This window comes from Heterocephalus glaber, unplaced genomic scaffold, assembly GCF_053883595.1.
Source record: "Heterocephalus glaber isolate CG9 unplaced genomic scaffold, H.glaber_assembly_v1.0 deba00001720, whole genome shotgun sequence".
NCBI classification, from domain to species: domain Eukaryota; kingdom Metazoa; phylum Chordata; class Mammalia; order Rodentia; family Bathyergidae; genus Heterocephalus; species Heterocephalus glaber.
In genome coordinates, this window is record NW_028258433.1 from 1,931,340 (window position 1) to 1,946,552 (window position 15,213).

Below are 15,213 nucleotides of genomic sequence, written 5' to 3' on the forward strand. Positions count from 1 at the left end.
TACTGAGTGATGTGAACTGTCTAAAAATTATGTCATTAAATTTCAAAAGAAAATGTTTAAAAATGTGTTCCTTCCACAGTTTAAATTCATCAACCTTGTTCATCCGCATGTGGACAAATAATGGTGAACAATGCTAAATTACATTACTATATGCTGACGCAGGTAACTCCAACACAGAATATTACCAAGTTAGACGTGAAAATTTCTTAAAAATCAATGGATCAAAATGTAAGTTTGTTACGGAATTATTTATCTAACAGTGATCAATGAAGTTATACAGAAGGAAAGGAATTACACAAATAGGAAAACAAGTCACAAGAATGGGCAGTTACTTTAGGTTAAAGGTTAACTCAATGACTTTAAAACCAGTCTTTTTATAAAATCTATAACTAATATCTAAGATCACAGCTCATTAAAAAACATACCTGCAAACATTAGTTATATCAGCACCAGAATAGCCCTCAATCTTCTCTGCTATGTCTTCCAGTTGAATATCAGGATCTAACTCGACTTCACGAAGATTAATCTTCAGAAGTTCAGCTCTTCCTTTTGCTGTGAGAAGATTTTTAGTTGTTAGATCAAAAGAAAGAGCAATACAAAGATGAGTCAATAAACATGAATCCACCAGTATGGCCAATTCACTGTATAACCCATGGAATCACTTAACTTCTTATGTGTCTTTGCAGCAACTAACAACTGAAACAAAACTCAGTTTAACTTATAGACTGTGAGGATAACCTGCTGTGAGGACAAAAGAGCACAGATCCTTTATGAGAATGTATTAGCGTACTCGCATAAATCTAATAAAAAAATTGGCCTAGTTTCATAAAAACCAGACTGCATAGAATATAACTCATACAAATTACTTTGCTCATCATTTAGCATGATGTAGGAGTTTCCAGAACTCTCATCAGTAGTTGCTATGGCTTGTATCTACATGCTCCCCAACCAAAGCCTCCTGTGGTAACAGGTGGGGTTTTTTTGGAGTGGCTAGATATGGGGTATGTGATGCAGGGACTAAGTGTGTGATACTGGGGTTAAGGGTGCCCCACCTTGAGTGTGGGTGGCACTGCCCAAAGGGCATGTAGCCTAGATGAAATATAAAGGCAAGCTTGGTTGTTGCTGCTGCTACTTTGCTGCTTTGCTGCCTTCTGCTTGACCTTCTTTGCCATGGACTGTTTCTCCTCCATGATGCCCCTATGCCATGCCACCCTGCCTTGGAGCCAGCTGACTATGAACTAAAACCTCTACAAACTATAAACCTTTTTCTTCTTTAACTTTGGGTGTTGGGTATTTTGTCTCAGGAATGAGAAAAGTAACCAAGACAATAGTTGATAAAAATTCCTGGAAATTGGCAACTCACAAAAGGCTCATTAATAATTTTTTCACTTGGATAGCCAGCCCAGAGACATTTGTTGTTTCAGTATTATTTAAATATGCACTGAATCAGTTCAAACAAACTAGATTTTTTTTTCAGTTGGAGGGGATATAGCACAGAACCTTGAGTATTCGAAGCAAGTACTCTTACCACTAGCCTCGAGATCATTTTTAAATAACCAATCATGCTTGCCATTTCATTATTTTTTTTCCATTTATTTTTTTAAAAATTCTTTTATTGGTACCTTTTAGGTATACATTTACATTTCTCATTGGGAACTTGTACCTTTACATGATGCATCTTGGTTCTTATTTTTTCCTCATTCCCAGCTCTCCCTCCACGCCCTCCACCCTTCCCTATTTACAAAGACTTTATTTCCACTTTATCCATTTCTCATCATTTTTCCTTTCCCTTATTTCCTTTCCCCTGCCCCTCCCACTACCCCTACCCCTTTGGACCTTTTCTTCCTATTTTACATTATCGATTATTCATTCTAATCATTGGTACATTTTAGGTATACAATATAATGACATTCATCATTGGAAATTTGCACCTTTCCATAGTCTCTCTTGGTTCTTATTTTTCACCCTTGCCCAGCCCTCCCTTCAACCCCTCCACTCCTCCCTATTTACAAAGATTTTGTTCCTATTTTTCCATTTTCTCATATTAATCCCATTCCCTTCTATCCTTTCCCCTAGCCCTCCCACTTCCTTCCCCTTTGCCCCTTTTCTTCCTATTTCACATTACCTATTATACATTTAGTCCTTATTTACACTTTCAGTTTCTCACACTAGAGAAAACTATTCAATATTTATACATGTGTACTATTTATTTCACTTAAGAGTATCACCTCAATGTGCATCCATTTAGCTATAAATGTCTCTCATTTCTCATTTTTTATGGCTGAGTAGTACTCCATTTTATAAAAAACACCCCACACTTTCTTTATCCAGTCTCCAGTTGATGGGCAATTGAGTTGCTTCCAAGTTTTAGCTACTACAAATTGTGCTGCTATGAACACGGGTGCACATATATCACTGTGGTATGATTCTTTTAATTCTTTGGGGAAGATACCCAGCAGGGGAATAGCTGGGTCAAATGAGACTGCCAGTCCTAGTTCTTTGAGGTATCTCCATACTGATTTCCACAGTGGTTGCACCAGTCTACACTCCCACCAGCAGTGGAGCAGGGTTCCTCTTTCCCCACAGCCCGACCAGCATTTGTTATTGGTTGATTTCATGATAGCAGCCATTCTTTCTGGAATGAGGTGGAATTTCAACATTGTTTTCATTTGCATCCCTCGAATGACCAGTGATGTTGAACATTTTTTCATATGCTTGTTTGCCATTTCTACTTCTTTGAGAAGTGTCTGTTCACTTCAAATGCTGATTTTTGGATTGGGTCTTTAAATTTGGGAGGTCTGATCTTTTAAAGTTCCTTATAAATTCTAGATAGTAGACCTTTGCCTGAGGAATAGCAGGTGAAAATTTTTTCCCACATTGTGGGTTGTCTCTTCACACTGCTGGTGGTTTCTCTTGCTGTGCAGAAGCTTAGTAAGAGATCCCGCTTGTTGATTGTCTATGCTAGTTCACAGGCAACTGAGGTTTTGTTCATAAAATCTTTTCCTACACCACCATCTTCAAGAGTTCTACCTAACCTCTGTTCCAGCCGGTTCAGCATTTCAATTTTAATATTTTGATCTTTAATCCATTTTCATTTTAGTTTAGTGCATGGCGAGAAATACAGGTCTAGTTTTAATCTCTGGCAAGGTGAAACCCAATTTTTCCAGCACCATTTATTAAAAAGGCTATCTTTCCTCCAGCAAGGGTGTTTGGCTCCTTTATCGAGGGTGAAATGGCTGAGTGTGTCTGGAATTGTTTCTGCATCTTCTAATCTGTTCACTGGTCCTCAGGTCTGTTTCTTTGCCAGTACCATGCTGTTTTTAATCACATGAGTTTTTATTGCAGGAGCTTCATAGTTTCAACTCCCTGCCACGTCTCTGTTACCTAGAATTGCTTTTGTTATTCTGGGTCTCTTCTTCTTCCAAATGAAATTTTGGATTGTTTTTTTCAAGGTCTGTGAAATATGCTGCTGGGATCTCAACTGGGATTGCACTGAATTTATTATATAGCAGTTTTGGAAGTATGGCCATTTTCATTACATTGATCCTTCCTACCCAGGAGCAGGGGATGTCTGTCCATTTTCTGATATCATCTTCAATCTCTCTTTTCGGAGTGCTATAGTTTTCAGAGAAGAGGTCTTTGATTTTTTTCGTTAGGTTGATTCCTAGGTATTTTACTTTTGGGATGCTATTGTGAAAGGAAATATTTGCCCTATTTCTGTCTTGGTGAGTCTATTGTTCATGTAGAGGAAAGTTATTGATTTTTGTGTGTTGACCTTGTAACCAGCTACTTGACTGAATTTGATTATTAAGTCTAGAACACTTTTGCTGGAGTTCTTGGGGTCTATATAGAGTATCATGTCATCTGCAAATAATAACAATTTGACTTCTTCATTTCCTATCTTTATTCCTTTTCTTTCTCTTATCTAATTGCCGTGGCTAATGTTTCCAAAACTATATTGAACAAGAGTGGTGATAGTGGACATCCTTGTCTTGTTCCTGATTTTAGTGTGAACGATTTCATTTTGTTTTTTTTTCTTTCTACGTTCCTTTATTGGTACATTTTAGGTATACAATTCTTTTACATTTATCACTGGGTGTTTGTACCTGTACATGATGTATCTTGGTTATTTTTTGCTCACTACCTATGCGCCCTTCAACCCCTCCACCCTTCCCTATTTACACACACATCATTTACATTTTTTTTTCTTCTCTCATAGTTTTTCCTTTCCCTCTTTTCCTTTCCCCATCCGCTCCCTACACCCCTTCATCTTTGGATCTTTTTTCCTATTTCAAACTGTCAATCGTTCATTTTAATCATTTCAAACCTTGTTTACACTATCATTTTCTCACACTAGTGAAACTATTTGGTATTTACACGTGTGTCATATTTATTTCACTTAAGAGTATGGCCTTGATATGCATCCATTTAGCTATAAACGACTCTAGTTTTTCGTTCTTTATGGCTGAGTGGTACATCATTTTATAAAAAAGCCGCATCTTCTTTATCCAGGTTCCACTTGATGGGCACTTGGGCTGCTTCCAAGCTTTAGCTATTACGAACTGCGCTGCTATAAAGATGAGTGCACATATATCACTGTGGTATGATTCTTTTAATTCTTTTGGGAAGATACCCAGTAGGGGAATAACTGGGTCAAATGGGACCTCTAACCCTAGTTCTTTGAGGTCTCTCCATACTGATTTCCACAGGGGTCGCACCAGTCTGCACTCCCACCAACAATGTTTGTTTGCTATTTCTACTTCTTTGTCTGAGAAAGGTCTGTTCATTTCAGATGCCAATTTTTGAATTGGGTCTTTGAATTTGGGGGGTCTGATTTTTTTCAATTCTTTGTATATTCTGGATAGTAGTCCTTTGTCTGAGGTACAGCTACTAAAATTTTTTTGCCACATTGTAGGTTGTCCGTTAGCTCTGTTGGTGGTTTCTTTTGCAGTGCAGAAACTTTTTAATAAGATGAGATCTCAGTTGTTGATTCTTTCTGCTAGTTCTTGTACTACTGAGGTTTTGTTCATGAAGTCTTTTCCTATGCCAATGTCTTCACGCGTTCTACCTAACTTATCTTCCAGCAGGTTTAGTGTTTCTGTTTTAATATTTAGATATTTAATCCATTTCGATCTTAGTTTAGTGCATGGTGATAGGTATGGGTCTAGTTTTAATCTTTGGCAGGTTGAAATCGAGTTTTTCCAACACCATTTGTTAAATAGGCTATCTTTCCTCCACTGATGGTGTTTGGTTCCTTTGTCAAAGTTGACGTAGCTGAGTATATCTGGAGTTGCTTCTGTATCTTCTAATCTATTGCACTGATCCACAGGTCTGTTCTTTTGCCAGTACCATGCTGATTTTATCACAGTAGCTTTGTAGTATAGTTTCAAGTTGCAGACTATAATACCCCCAGCCATGTCTCTGTTTCCCAGAATTGCTTTTGCTATTCCAGGTCTCTTCTTGTTCCAAATGAATTTTTGGATTGTTTTCTCTAGTTCTGTGAAGTATATTGTTGGAATTTCAATTGGCATTGCATTGAATCTATATAGTAGTTTTGGAAGTATGGCCATTTTCACTATATTGGTTCTTCCTACCCAGGAACTGGGGATGTCTTTCCATTTTCTTATATCCTCCTCTATTCTCCCTTTTCAGAGTGCTGTAGTTTTCAGTGTAGAGGTCTTTCGCTTCCTTTGTTAGATTGATTCCTAGATGTTCCATTTTTTTGGATGCTATCGTAAAAGGGATTGTTTCCCTAATTTTCCTCTTAGTGACTCTGTTATTTGTGTACAAGAAGGCTATTGTTTTTTGAGTGTTGACCTTGTATCCAGCTACTCTACTGAATCTGTCAATTAAGTCTAGAAGTCTTTTGGCAGAGTTCTTTGGGCCTTTTATGTAAAGTATCATATCGTCAGCAAATAATGACAGTTTAACTTCTTCCTTTCCTATTTTTATTCATTTTATTTCTTTCTCTTTTCTAATTGCTGTGGCTAATGTTTCCAGAACTATATTGAACAGGAGTGGTGATAGTGGGCATCCTTGTCTTGTTCCTGATTTTAACATGAAAGTTTTCAGTTTTTGACCATTTAGAATGGTGTTGGCTGTTGGTTTTTCATAGATAGCCTTAATCAGGGTGAGATAAAGACCTTCTATTCCAATTTTCTGTAGGGTTTTTATCATGAATGGGTGTTGGATTTTGTCGAATGGCTTTTCTGCATCTACTGAGATGATCATATGGTTTTTGTCCTTGACTCTGTTAATATAGTGTATTACATTTATTGATTTACGAATGTTGAACCAACCTTGCATCTCTAGGATGAATCCAACTTGGTCAAGGTGTATGATCTTCTTGATGACCCTCTGTATTCTGTTTGGCAGTATCTTGTTGAGGATTTTTGCATCTATGTTCATTAGGGAGATTGGCCTGTAGTTCTCTTTTTGGGTTGAGTCTTTCCCTAGTTTTGGAATCAAAGTAATACTTCCTTACAGGAATGAATTTGGAATTATTGCTTCCCTTTCAATTTCCTTGATGAGTTTAAAGAGTAATGGCATTAATTCTTCTTTAAATTGTCTAGTAGAATTCAGCAGTGAAGCCATCATGACCTGGGCTTTTCTTCATTAGTAATTTTTTTGTTACATTTTCAGTTTGCCTCATTGTAATTGGGGCGTTTAGAATTTCTATATCTTCTTCATTTAATTTTGGTAATTCATATGTATCTAGGAATCTGCCCATTTCTTCTGTGTTTTCCATTTTATTGGAGTACAGGTTCTCGAAGTAGGTATCGATGATCCTCTGGATTTGCGTTGGATATGTGGTGACTTCTCCTTTTTCATTCTTAATTGCATGTATTTGTGCCTTTTCTTTCCTTTTTTTGATAAGGTTGACTAAGGGTTTATCAATTTTATTTATTCTTTCAAAAAACCAACTCTTTGATTCACTGATTTTTTGTATTGTTCGCTTAGTCTTCATTGCGTTTATTTCTGCTCTGATCTTTATAATTTCCTCTCTTGTACCAGCTTTGGGTTTGTTATAGTCTTTTTTGCTAGCAGTTGAGGTTCTGCATTAGGTTATTTATATGAGCTTTCTCTGTTTTCCTTATATGGGGGTTCACTGCTATGAATTTCCCACGCAGAACTGCTTCCATTGTGTCCCATAATCCTCTCTGTTGTAGTGGCATTTTCATTTATTTGTAGAAGTTGTTTAATTTCTTCTGTGACCCACTGGTTGTTCAAGAGGGTGTTATTCAGTTTCCATGTGTCTGTTGGGGTTTTGTGGTTTCATTGCACTATGGTCTGATAAAATACAGGGGTAACTTCAATTCTTTTGCATTTACTTAGACATGTCCTATGAGGTAGCATGTGGTCTATTCTGGAGAATGACCCGTGTGCAGCTGAAAAGAATGTGTATTCTGATTTTGTGGGGTGGAACACTCTGTAAACATCTACTAAGTCCGAGAGAAGCCCAGCCGGTCCCAACACCTGGAAGGAAGCTCCCCTGCTGCCATCTCAGGCTCCTCGGGCAGAGGTGAGCCAGTCCCAGCACCCAGAAGGAAGCTCCCAGCCTCTATCCCAGGCTCCTAGGGGAGAGAAGCTCAGCTGCTCCCAACACCTGGAAGGAAGCTCCCTGTCTCCATTCCAGGCTCCTAGGGCAGAGAAGCTCAGCCAGTCTCAGCACCCAGAAGGAAGCTCCCCACCTCCATCCCAGGCTCCTAGAGCAGAAAAGCTCAGCCAGTCCCAGCACCCAGAAGGAAGCTCCCCCACTGCCATCCCAGGCTCCTAGGGCAGAGAAGGTGAGCCGCGTGGGCGCCAGAAGCACTCCCTCCAATAGAAATGAGAAGACATGTAACCAAGTCTCAAAAACAGACTTCTGGATCACCTACAGCAACCTCAAAGGGAAACAAGATGGAACAATCTGATACTCAACCACATGGACTCTCTGAACTGGAAACAAAAGAGGATCTGGGAAAAGTAAAATCAGAAATAATTACTCAGATAACAGCAAAGATTTTGCTCATGGTGCAAGACATGATTAATAAATCTAGAGAGGACACAGATAAAAAAATAGAGGATCTGAGGAACATGATGGAATCCCAACATACGAAACAAATGGAATCCAAAAAACAGATACAAATTGATTTCCAAGAGATTAAAAACTCCATCAAAAGTCTGCAAAGCAGAATGAACCAATGTGAGGATAGAATTTCACATATAGAAGATAAGATTGCAATTAGTGACCAAGAAAAGAAAAATTGCTTCAGAATTGTAAGGGAACATGAGCAATCAATCCAGCAGCTACTAGACGATGGAAAGAAGAATAACATAAGACTGATTGGAGTCAATGAAGAAAGAGGAGAGAGTGCAGATGACATCAAAAAACTGTTCACAGAAGTGATGGCAGAAAACTTCCCAAGTAGGGGAAAAGAACTTGACATAGACAAAAGTGAGGAATATAGGACTCCAGCTAGCCTTAATCAAAAAAAATCTACACATAGGCATATAATAATTAGGATTCCAGAAACCCAACAGAAGAACAAAATTCTACAAGCAGTCAGAGAAAAGAAACAAATCACATACAAAGGAAAGCCCATCAGAATCACAGCAGACTTCTCAATGCAAACCCTCAAGGCAAGAAGAGCTTGGAGTGATATATTTCAAGCCCTAAAGGAAAACAGCCTCCAACCCAGATTGATGTACCCTGCAAAACTATCTTTCAGAATTGATGGAGAAATAACGTATTTTCATGACAAAGAGTACCCCAGGAACTTCATGAATACCAAAGCAGCAATCCAAAAAATTTCAGACAATACCCTAGGAAAAGACAATGAGGATCACAACCCCAGGAAACCCAGCAGAATGAATCCATTGGGCGTGACAAATTAAACGCAAAGGGGGAGAATCCAACAAAAAGAAAAAGTCATGAAAAGCCTTTTAAAACTTTTAACTTCATCTCCCTAATTAGTGTATACTTCAATCTTATTATTGTACAGATTAGTATTTTTCTGTTTCTAGAGTTGCACACCATTCCTTGTGCTATACTGGCTATTTATCATCTTATGTCTACATTTTAATTGGGTTGTCTATTAATGAGCTCTAAGAATTCTTTATATATTCTGCTCATAGGTTATATGCATTGTAAATATGGTCTAAGGACTTCTTTTCATTTTAATGATGTCATTTAAAGTTCTAAATTTTGATGGAATCCCATTTATCAATTTTTTCCTTTTATACATCTTGTTTTTTGTAACCTAGGTAGTTCTTGCCTACCCTGAATTCATAAATATTTTCCCTTATAATTTCTTCTTAAAGTTTTATACTTTTAGGCTTTCTTATTTAGGTTCATAGATCCCTTCAAGTTATTTTCATGTATGGAAAAAAAGGGTTGAGGTTAATTTTTTATATACGGATACCAGGTGTTCTATTGTCTTTGCTGCAAACACTATCTCTTCCTTGGCTCTTGAATTGAGTTTATATTCTATAAAATGCTAATGTTAAATAATCTTTCAAACCTCAGTGGACCATGTATGTGTGGTTCTATTTCTAGATTCTCTGTTTTAGTCCAATGATCTATATGTCTTTCCTTATACCAATACTGCCTTTAAAACACTGTTTTTGTTATTGTTTTTGTTTTTAACTTTTCTAGGTCCTTTGTACTCCCACATAACTTTTAAATTTCAATATCCAATTCTTCATTTATAGCAAGTATACACAGACCTGAATTTTTATATATATCTTGTGTTTTCTAATCCTGCTAAATTCAAGTACAAGTTCTAGGGGCTCCTGGAGATTTCTTAGTATTTTCTCTGTAGATGATCATTTCATCTACATATAAAGATTTTGCTTCTGTCATGCCAATCCCATCCTAGTTGTGTCATTTTATTGCCAGACTATTTTGGTGGGGACTAGGTTTCAAAGTTTAATGGGCACATAAAGAGTAAGCATATCTGCCCTTGTTCCTCACCTTAAGGAGAAAACACTGTATCTTCTCCATTTATATAAGGCATTCTTGCTGGAAGTATGGAGTACATGTCTTTAATCTGTTGAGAAGGTTCTCTTCTACTTCTAGGCTCCTGATAGCTTTTACCATGAACAGCTGTAGAATTTAGTCCAATACTTTTTCTCCAACTAGTGACAGGATCATATGGCTTTTTCCTTTCCTCTGTTTAAATGATGACTTTTGGTGGTGGGTCTTCCAATGCTTAACCAACACTGCCATCCCTATAACAAAATCACTTTCTACATACTGCCAAATCTGACTTCCAATAGTTTGTTTTGTTAAACAAATTTCTATCTATGTTCATACTTTTTTCTATTATCTTTATCCAGTTTTAGGATTAGCACAATGTTGAGTTCCTAAAATGAGGCAAGAAGTGTTCCTTCTTTTTTCTGCTTTAATTGTTTGATATAACTTATCAGATAAAATGTTTATGAGCCTGCTGTTGTCATATAGGTAGGTTTTCAAGCTAGGAATATACTTTCTTAAATAGGTGCTATTCAAATTTTATATTTTCTTCAGAGTTAGTGTCATGAATTTGTCTTCAAAGGTACTTCTTAGAAGTTGTCAAATTTATCTCAAAAAAGATTTTTGTAATATGCTTTCTATATCCTTTTAAATTCTGTAAAATCCGTGGTAATGTCTCCTAGATCTTAATATTGTAATTTTAAAAATGTATAACTGATATTGTGTCACAGGAAGAAAAAGTCTAAAAGAGCAGGGGAACTGTGAGGGGTAGGGGAAGGGAAAAAAGGGAAAGGAAAAAATATGAAAAGAGGGAAAAAAATGGAAACAAGGTCTTTGCAAATAGGGAAGGGTGGAGGGGGTGAAGGGAGGGCAAGGGAAGCGGAAAAAAATAAGAACCAAGATACTCATGTAAAGGTACAAGATCCCAATGATGAATGTAACTATTTTATACCGAAAATGTACCAATAAACTTAATGGGAAAAAAACACAAAAACATCTACTAAGTCCATTTGTTCAATAGCTTGGTTCAGTTCTAGAACTTCCTTGTTAACTTTTTCTCTAGATGATCTATTTGTGATAGTAGAGTATTGAGGTCCCCCACTACAATTGTGTTAGTGTTTATTTGTTTTTTCATGTCCATTAATATTTGTTTTGTATAGTTGGGGGCATTCGTATTCAGTGCATATATATTTAGGATTGTCATCTCTTCCTCTTGGATTGTTCCCTTCACAAGGACGTAGTGACCATCTTTGTCTCTCTTAATTAGTTTTGGTTTGAAATCTACTTTGTCTGCAAATAAGATTGGTATCCCTGCTTTTTTCCGGGTTCCTGTGGTGTGGAGAACTGTTTTCCATCCTTTTACTTTCAGTCTATGAGTTTCTTTTTGAGTTAGGTGTGTTTCTTGTATACAGCATATTGTTGCATTTTGCTTCTTAATCCATTCTGCCAGTCTATTTCTTTTGATTGGTGAATTGAGGCCATTAACATTGAGGGTTATAATTGATAAATATTGATTTATTCTTGTTATAATAGTCTACTTTTGTTGGCTCTTTTATTTCTTCCCCCCCCTTTCCCTTTAGTGTCTTACCTTGCCTGGTGGTTTCCCTCTGTTTTGCCTCATGGAGTTGTGACCTTCACTGTCTTTTTGTAAGATGTTGTTTAGAATTGCTTGAGGTGCTGGTTTGGTGGTCATGAAATTTTTCAGGTGTTCTTTGTCGTGGAAGTATCTACTTTCCCCATCAATTTTGAAAGATCATTTTGCGGGATACAACAGTCTAGGTTGGAAGTTATTTTCTTTTAGGGCTTGAAATACTTCGCTCCAGGCTCTCCTTACTTGAGGGTTTGTGTTGAGAAGTCTGCTGTGATTCTGATGGGCTTTCCTTTGTAAGTGATTTGTTTCTTTTCTCTAACTGCTTGTAGAATTTTGTTTCTCTGTTGGGTTTCTGGGATCCTGACTATTATATGTCTAGATGTAGACTTTTTTTGATCATGGCTAGTTGGAGTTCTATATGCCTCACTTATCTGTATGTCCACTTCTCTACCTCTGTCTGGGAAGTTTTCCCCTATTACTTCTGTGAACAGTTTTTTTATGTCAATTGTGCTTTCTCCTGTTTTTTCATGGACTCCTATCAGTCTTAGGTTATTCTTATTTGCATCGTCTAGCAGTTGTTGGACTGATTTCTCGTGGTCCCTTACTATTTTTAAGAAATCTCTATTTTCATGGTCTCTAACTGCAATGATCCTGTCTTCTATATCTGATATTCTATCTTCAGATTCCCTTAATCTGCTGTGATACTTTCAATGGAGTTTTTAATTTCCTGAATATCTGTTTGAATCTGTTTCATGGATTCCATTTTTTTCTTATGTTGGGCGATCATGGTTTCCATTTCTTTCTTATGCTGGGTATTCATGGCTTCCAGCATGTTTCTGAGCTCATCTATTTTTTATCTGTTTCCGTTCTAGAGCTTCTAATCATGTCTTTCACTCTGCTCACCATCTCTGTGGATATCCGGGAGACTAATTCTGCTTTGAATTTTTCTAGAGCCTCATTCATCTGTTTTGTTACTTCCTGTGCTATCAAGCTCAGGGTGACCAGGTGGTTGGTATCGGACTTTTCCACCTCATTTCCCCCAGGGATCCTTGGTCACGTGGAAGGTTGAGTTTGTACCTTGCTTAAGTGTCTTCTCATTTTTGTTTTTGTGCTGTCCTTGGTTTAACTCCTAGGTTGATACTTTCATATTGCTTATTGTAAGTATCTTTGTTGCTTGTAATTAGAATCCTTATGGAATGATTACTTCTTGGAGGTGATTTCCAGATATAGCTGGTCTTTAAGTTTTAAGTCACTAATGACTCAGGCTATCTCATTGTCATCATACTAGGAAGGATCACTGACTAGATCAATAACAACACCTTAGGCCAAGTGATACAATCAGCAAAACCAATGCATCAAGTACATCTTAGAAAATGACATATTGTGGTAGTTATTAATCTATCACCTTTAACTGTGTGAATTATGTCAAGGTCAGGACCCAACCCAACATATGAATATAGTGAATAAACTCTTCAATATAACACTTTACCCTTCAGGATGGGGAGTTAGAAGGAGTTGGGGAGGGAGGGACAGATAGGTAGACGGATAGGGGAACGTTAGCAGTGAGGCTAGAGGACACAGGTGAGAAGGAAAAAGAGAACAGCAGAAAAATAATGCTGAATGAGGGCCAGAACAGGGACAAAAAGGGAGATGAACAATATGGGACAGCAAGAGATTGAGTGTAAGAGATAGTAAGGAAAGAGAAAAGAAGAAAAAAGAGAGAAAAACTAAAATTTGCAAAGAGTAGGAGAAAAAAAAGAAAAACAAAAAAGGAAAAAGAAACAAACCAATAATACTAATTTTGGCCACAAAAAATAAAAATAGAATTGAAGGGCCTCTTTCAGGGTGTGTCTGTTGTCACGACTGACAATGTGGTTAGCAGTGTGCAGATATAAGTCCATGAGTCTCTGTAAGCCAGTCGCTGACCTGTGAGATTTGGGCAGATTTCTGGCTGCTAGTCTCAAGTTGAGTTCCCTGCCCTCTTGTAGGTTTGAACTCTGCAGGGTTGTACTGCAGGTTCCAGCTGCTCTTCCCCTGAAGATAGTCCCGATTCCGATGGGAGGTGATAGTTGCTCCAACTTACAGGATTTCAGTTTTTGAGCATTTAGTATGATATTGGCTGTTGGTTTTTCATAGATGGCTTCTATCAGTTTGAGGTAAAGACCATCTATTCCAATTTTTTATAGGGTTTTTATCATAAATGCATGTTGCATATTTGTCAAATGCTTTTTCCACATTTATGGAGATAATCATATGGTTTTTGTCCTTGGCTCTATTGATATAGTGTATTACACTGATTGATTTGTGTATGTTGAACCATCCCTGCATCCCTGGGATGAATCCCACTTGATCAGGGTATATGATCGTCTTGATGATATTTTGCATTCTATTTGCCAATATCTTATTAAGGATTTTTACATCTATATTCATTAGTGAGACTGGCCTATAGCTCTCTTTTTCAGTTGGGTCTTTCTCTGCTTTGGGGATCAAGGGGATGCTTGCTTCCAGGAATGAATTTGGGAGTATTGCTTCCCTTTCAATTTCATTGAAGAGTTTAAACAGTAGTGGCAGCAGTTCCTCTCTAAATCTCTTGTAGAATTCAGCAGTGAAGCCATCAGGGCCCGGGCTTTTCTTAGTTGTTAAGTTTTTAATTACATTTTCAATTTCATTGGTTGATATTGTGTTGTTCAGAATTTTTAGGTCTTCTTTGTTCACCTTTGGTAATTCATATGTATCTAGGAATCTGTCCATTTCTTCTGTGTTGCCCATCTTATTGGCATATAGGTTCTGGAAGCAGGTATTGATGATCCTCTGGATTTCTGCTGGGTCTGTTGTAATTTCACCCTTTTCATTCCTAATTGCATGGATTTGGGCCTTTCCTTTTTCTGATAAGGTTGGCTAATGGTTTGTCAATTTTGTTGATTCTTTCGAAGAAGCAACTCTTGGCTTCATTGATTTTTTGTATCATTCTCTTAGTCTCCATTGCATTGATTTCTGCCCTGATCTTTATAATTTCCTCCCTTGTATGAGTTTTGGGTTTGTCCTACTCTTTTTTTTTTAGAAGCTTAAGGTTCAGCATCAGGTTGTTTAATTGGGCTCATTCTGTTTTCCTAATGTACGTATTCACTGCTATGAATTTCCCTTGTAAGACTGCTTTTATTGTGTCCCATAGATTCCGATATGTCATTGTCATTTAATTGAAGGAACTGTCTGATTTCTTTAATTTCCTCTGTGGCCTACTGGTTATTCAGAAGTGTGTTGTTCAACTTCCACGTGTTTATGAAATTTTTCCTGTTTCTTTTGCTATGGATCTCCAATTTCCTTGCACTATGGCCTGATAATATGCAGGGGATAACTTCAATTCCTTTGCACTTACTCAAACATGTTCTATGCACAAATATGTGGTCTATTTTAGAGAATGACCCATGTGCAGCTGAGAAGAATGTGTATTCTGATTTTGTGGGGTGGAAGACTCTGTAAACATCTATTAAATTCATTTGTCTAAGAGTTCAATTGAGTTCTACTATTTCATTACTTATTTTCTGTCTAGTTGATCTATCTATTTGTGACAGTGGGGTATTGAGGTCCCCCACTACAATTGTATTAGTGCATATATGACTTTTCATGTCCATTAGTATTTGTTTTATATAGTTGGGCACACTAGTGT

General features: G+C 37.3%; 1 protein-coding gene across 4 annotated transcripts in view; it reads right to left on the minus strand.

The window, feature by feature from the left end:
* The window catches only part of Katnal1 (katanin catalytic subunit A1 like 1), a 130,515-nt gene that overhangs the window by 23,917 nt on the left and 91,385 nt on the right, over positions 1–15,213 (minus strand). For all 4 annotated transcript variants that reach the window (XM_004854786.4, XM_004854785.4, XM_004854788.4 and 1 more), the window contains exon 10: positions 426–552. In XM_004854786.4, the coding sequence (XP_004854843.1) occupies positions 426–552 (127 nt within the window). The remainder of the gene's footprint in view (positions 1–425; positions 553–15,213) is intronic.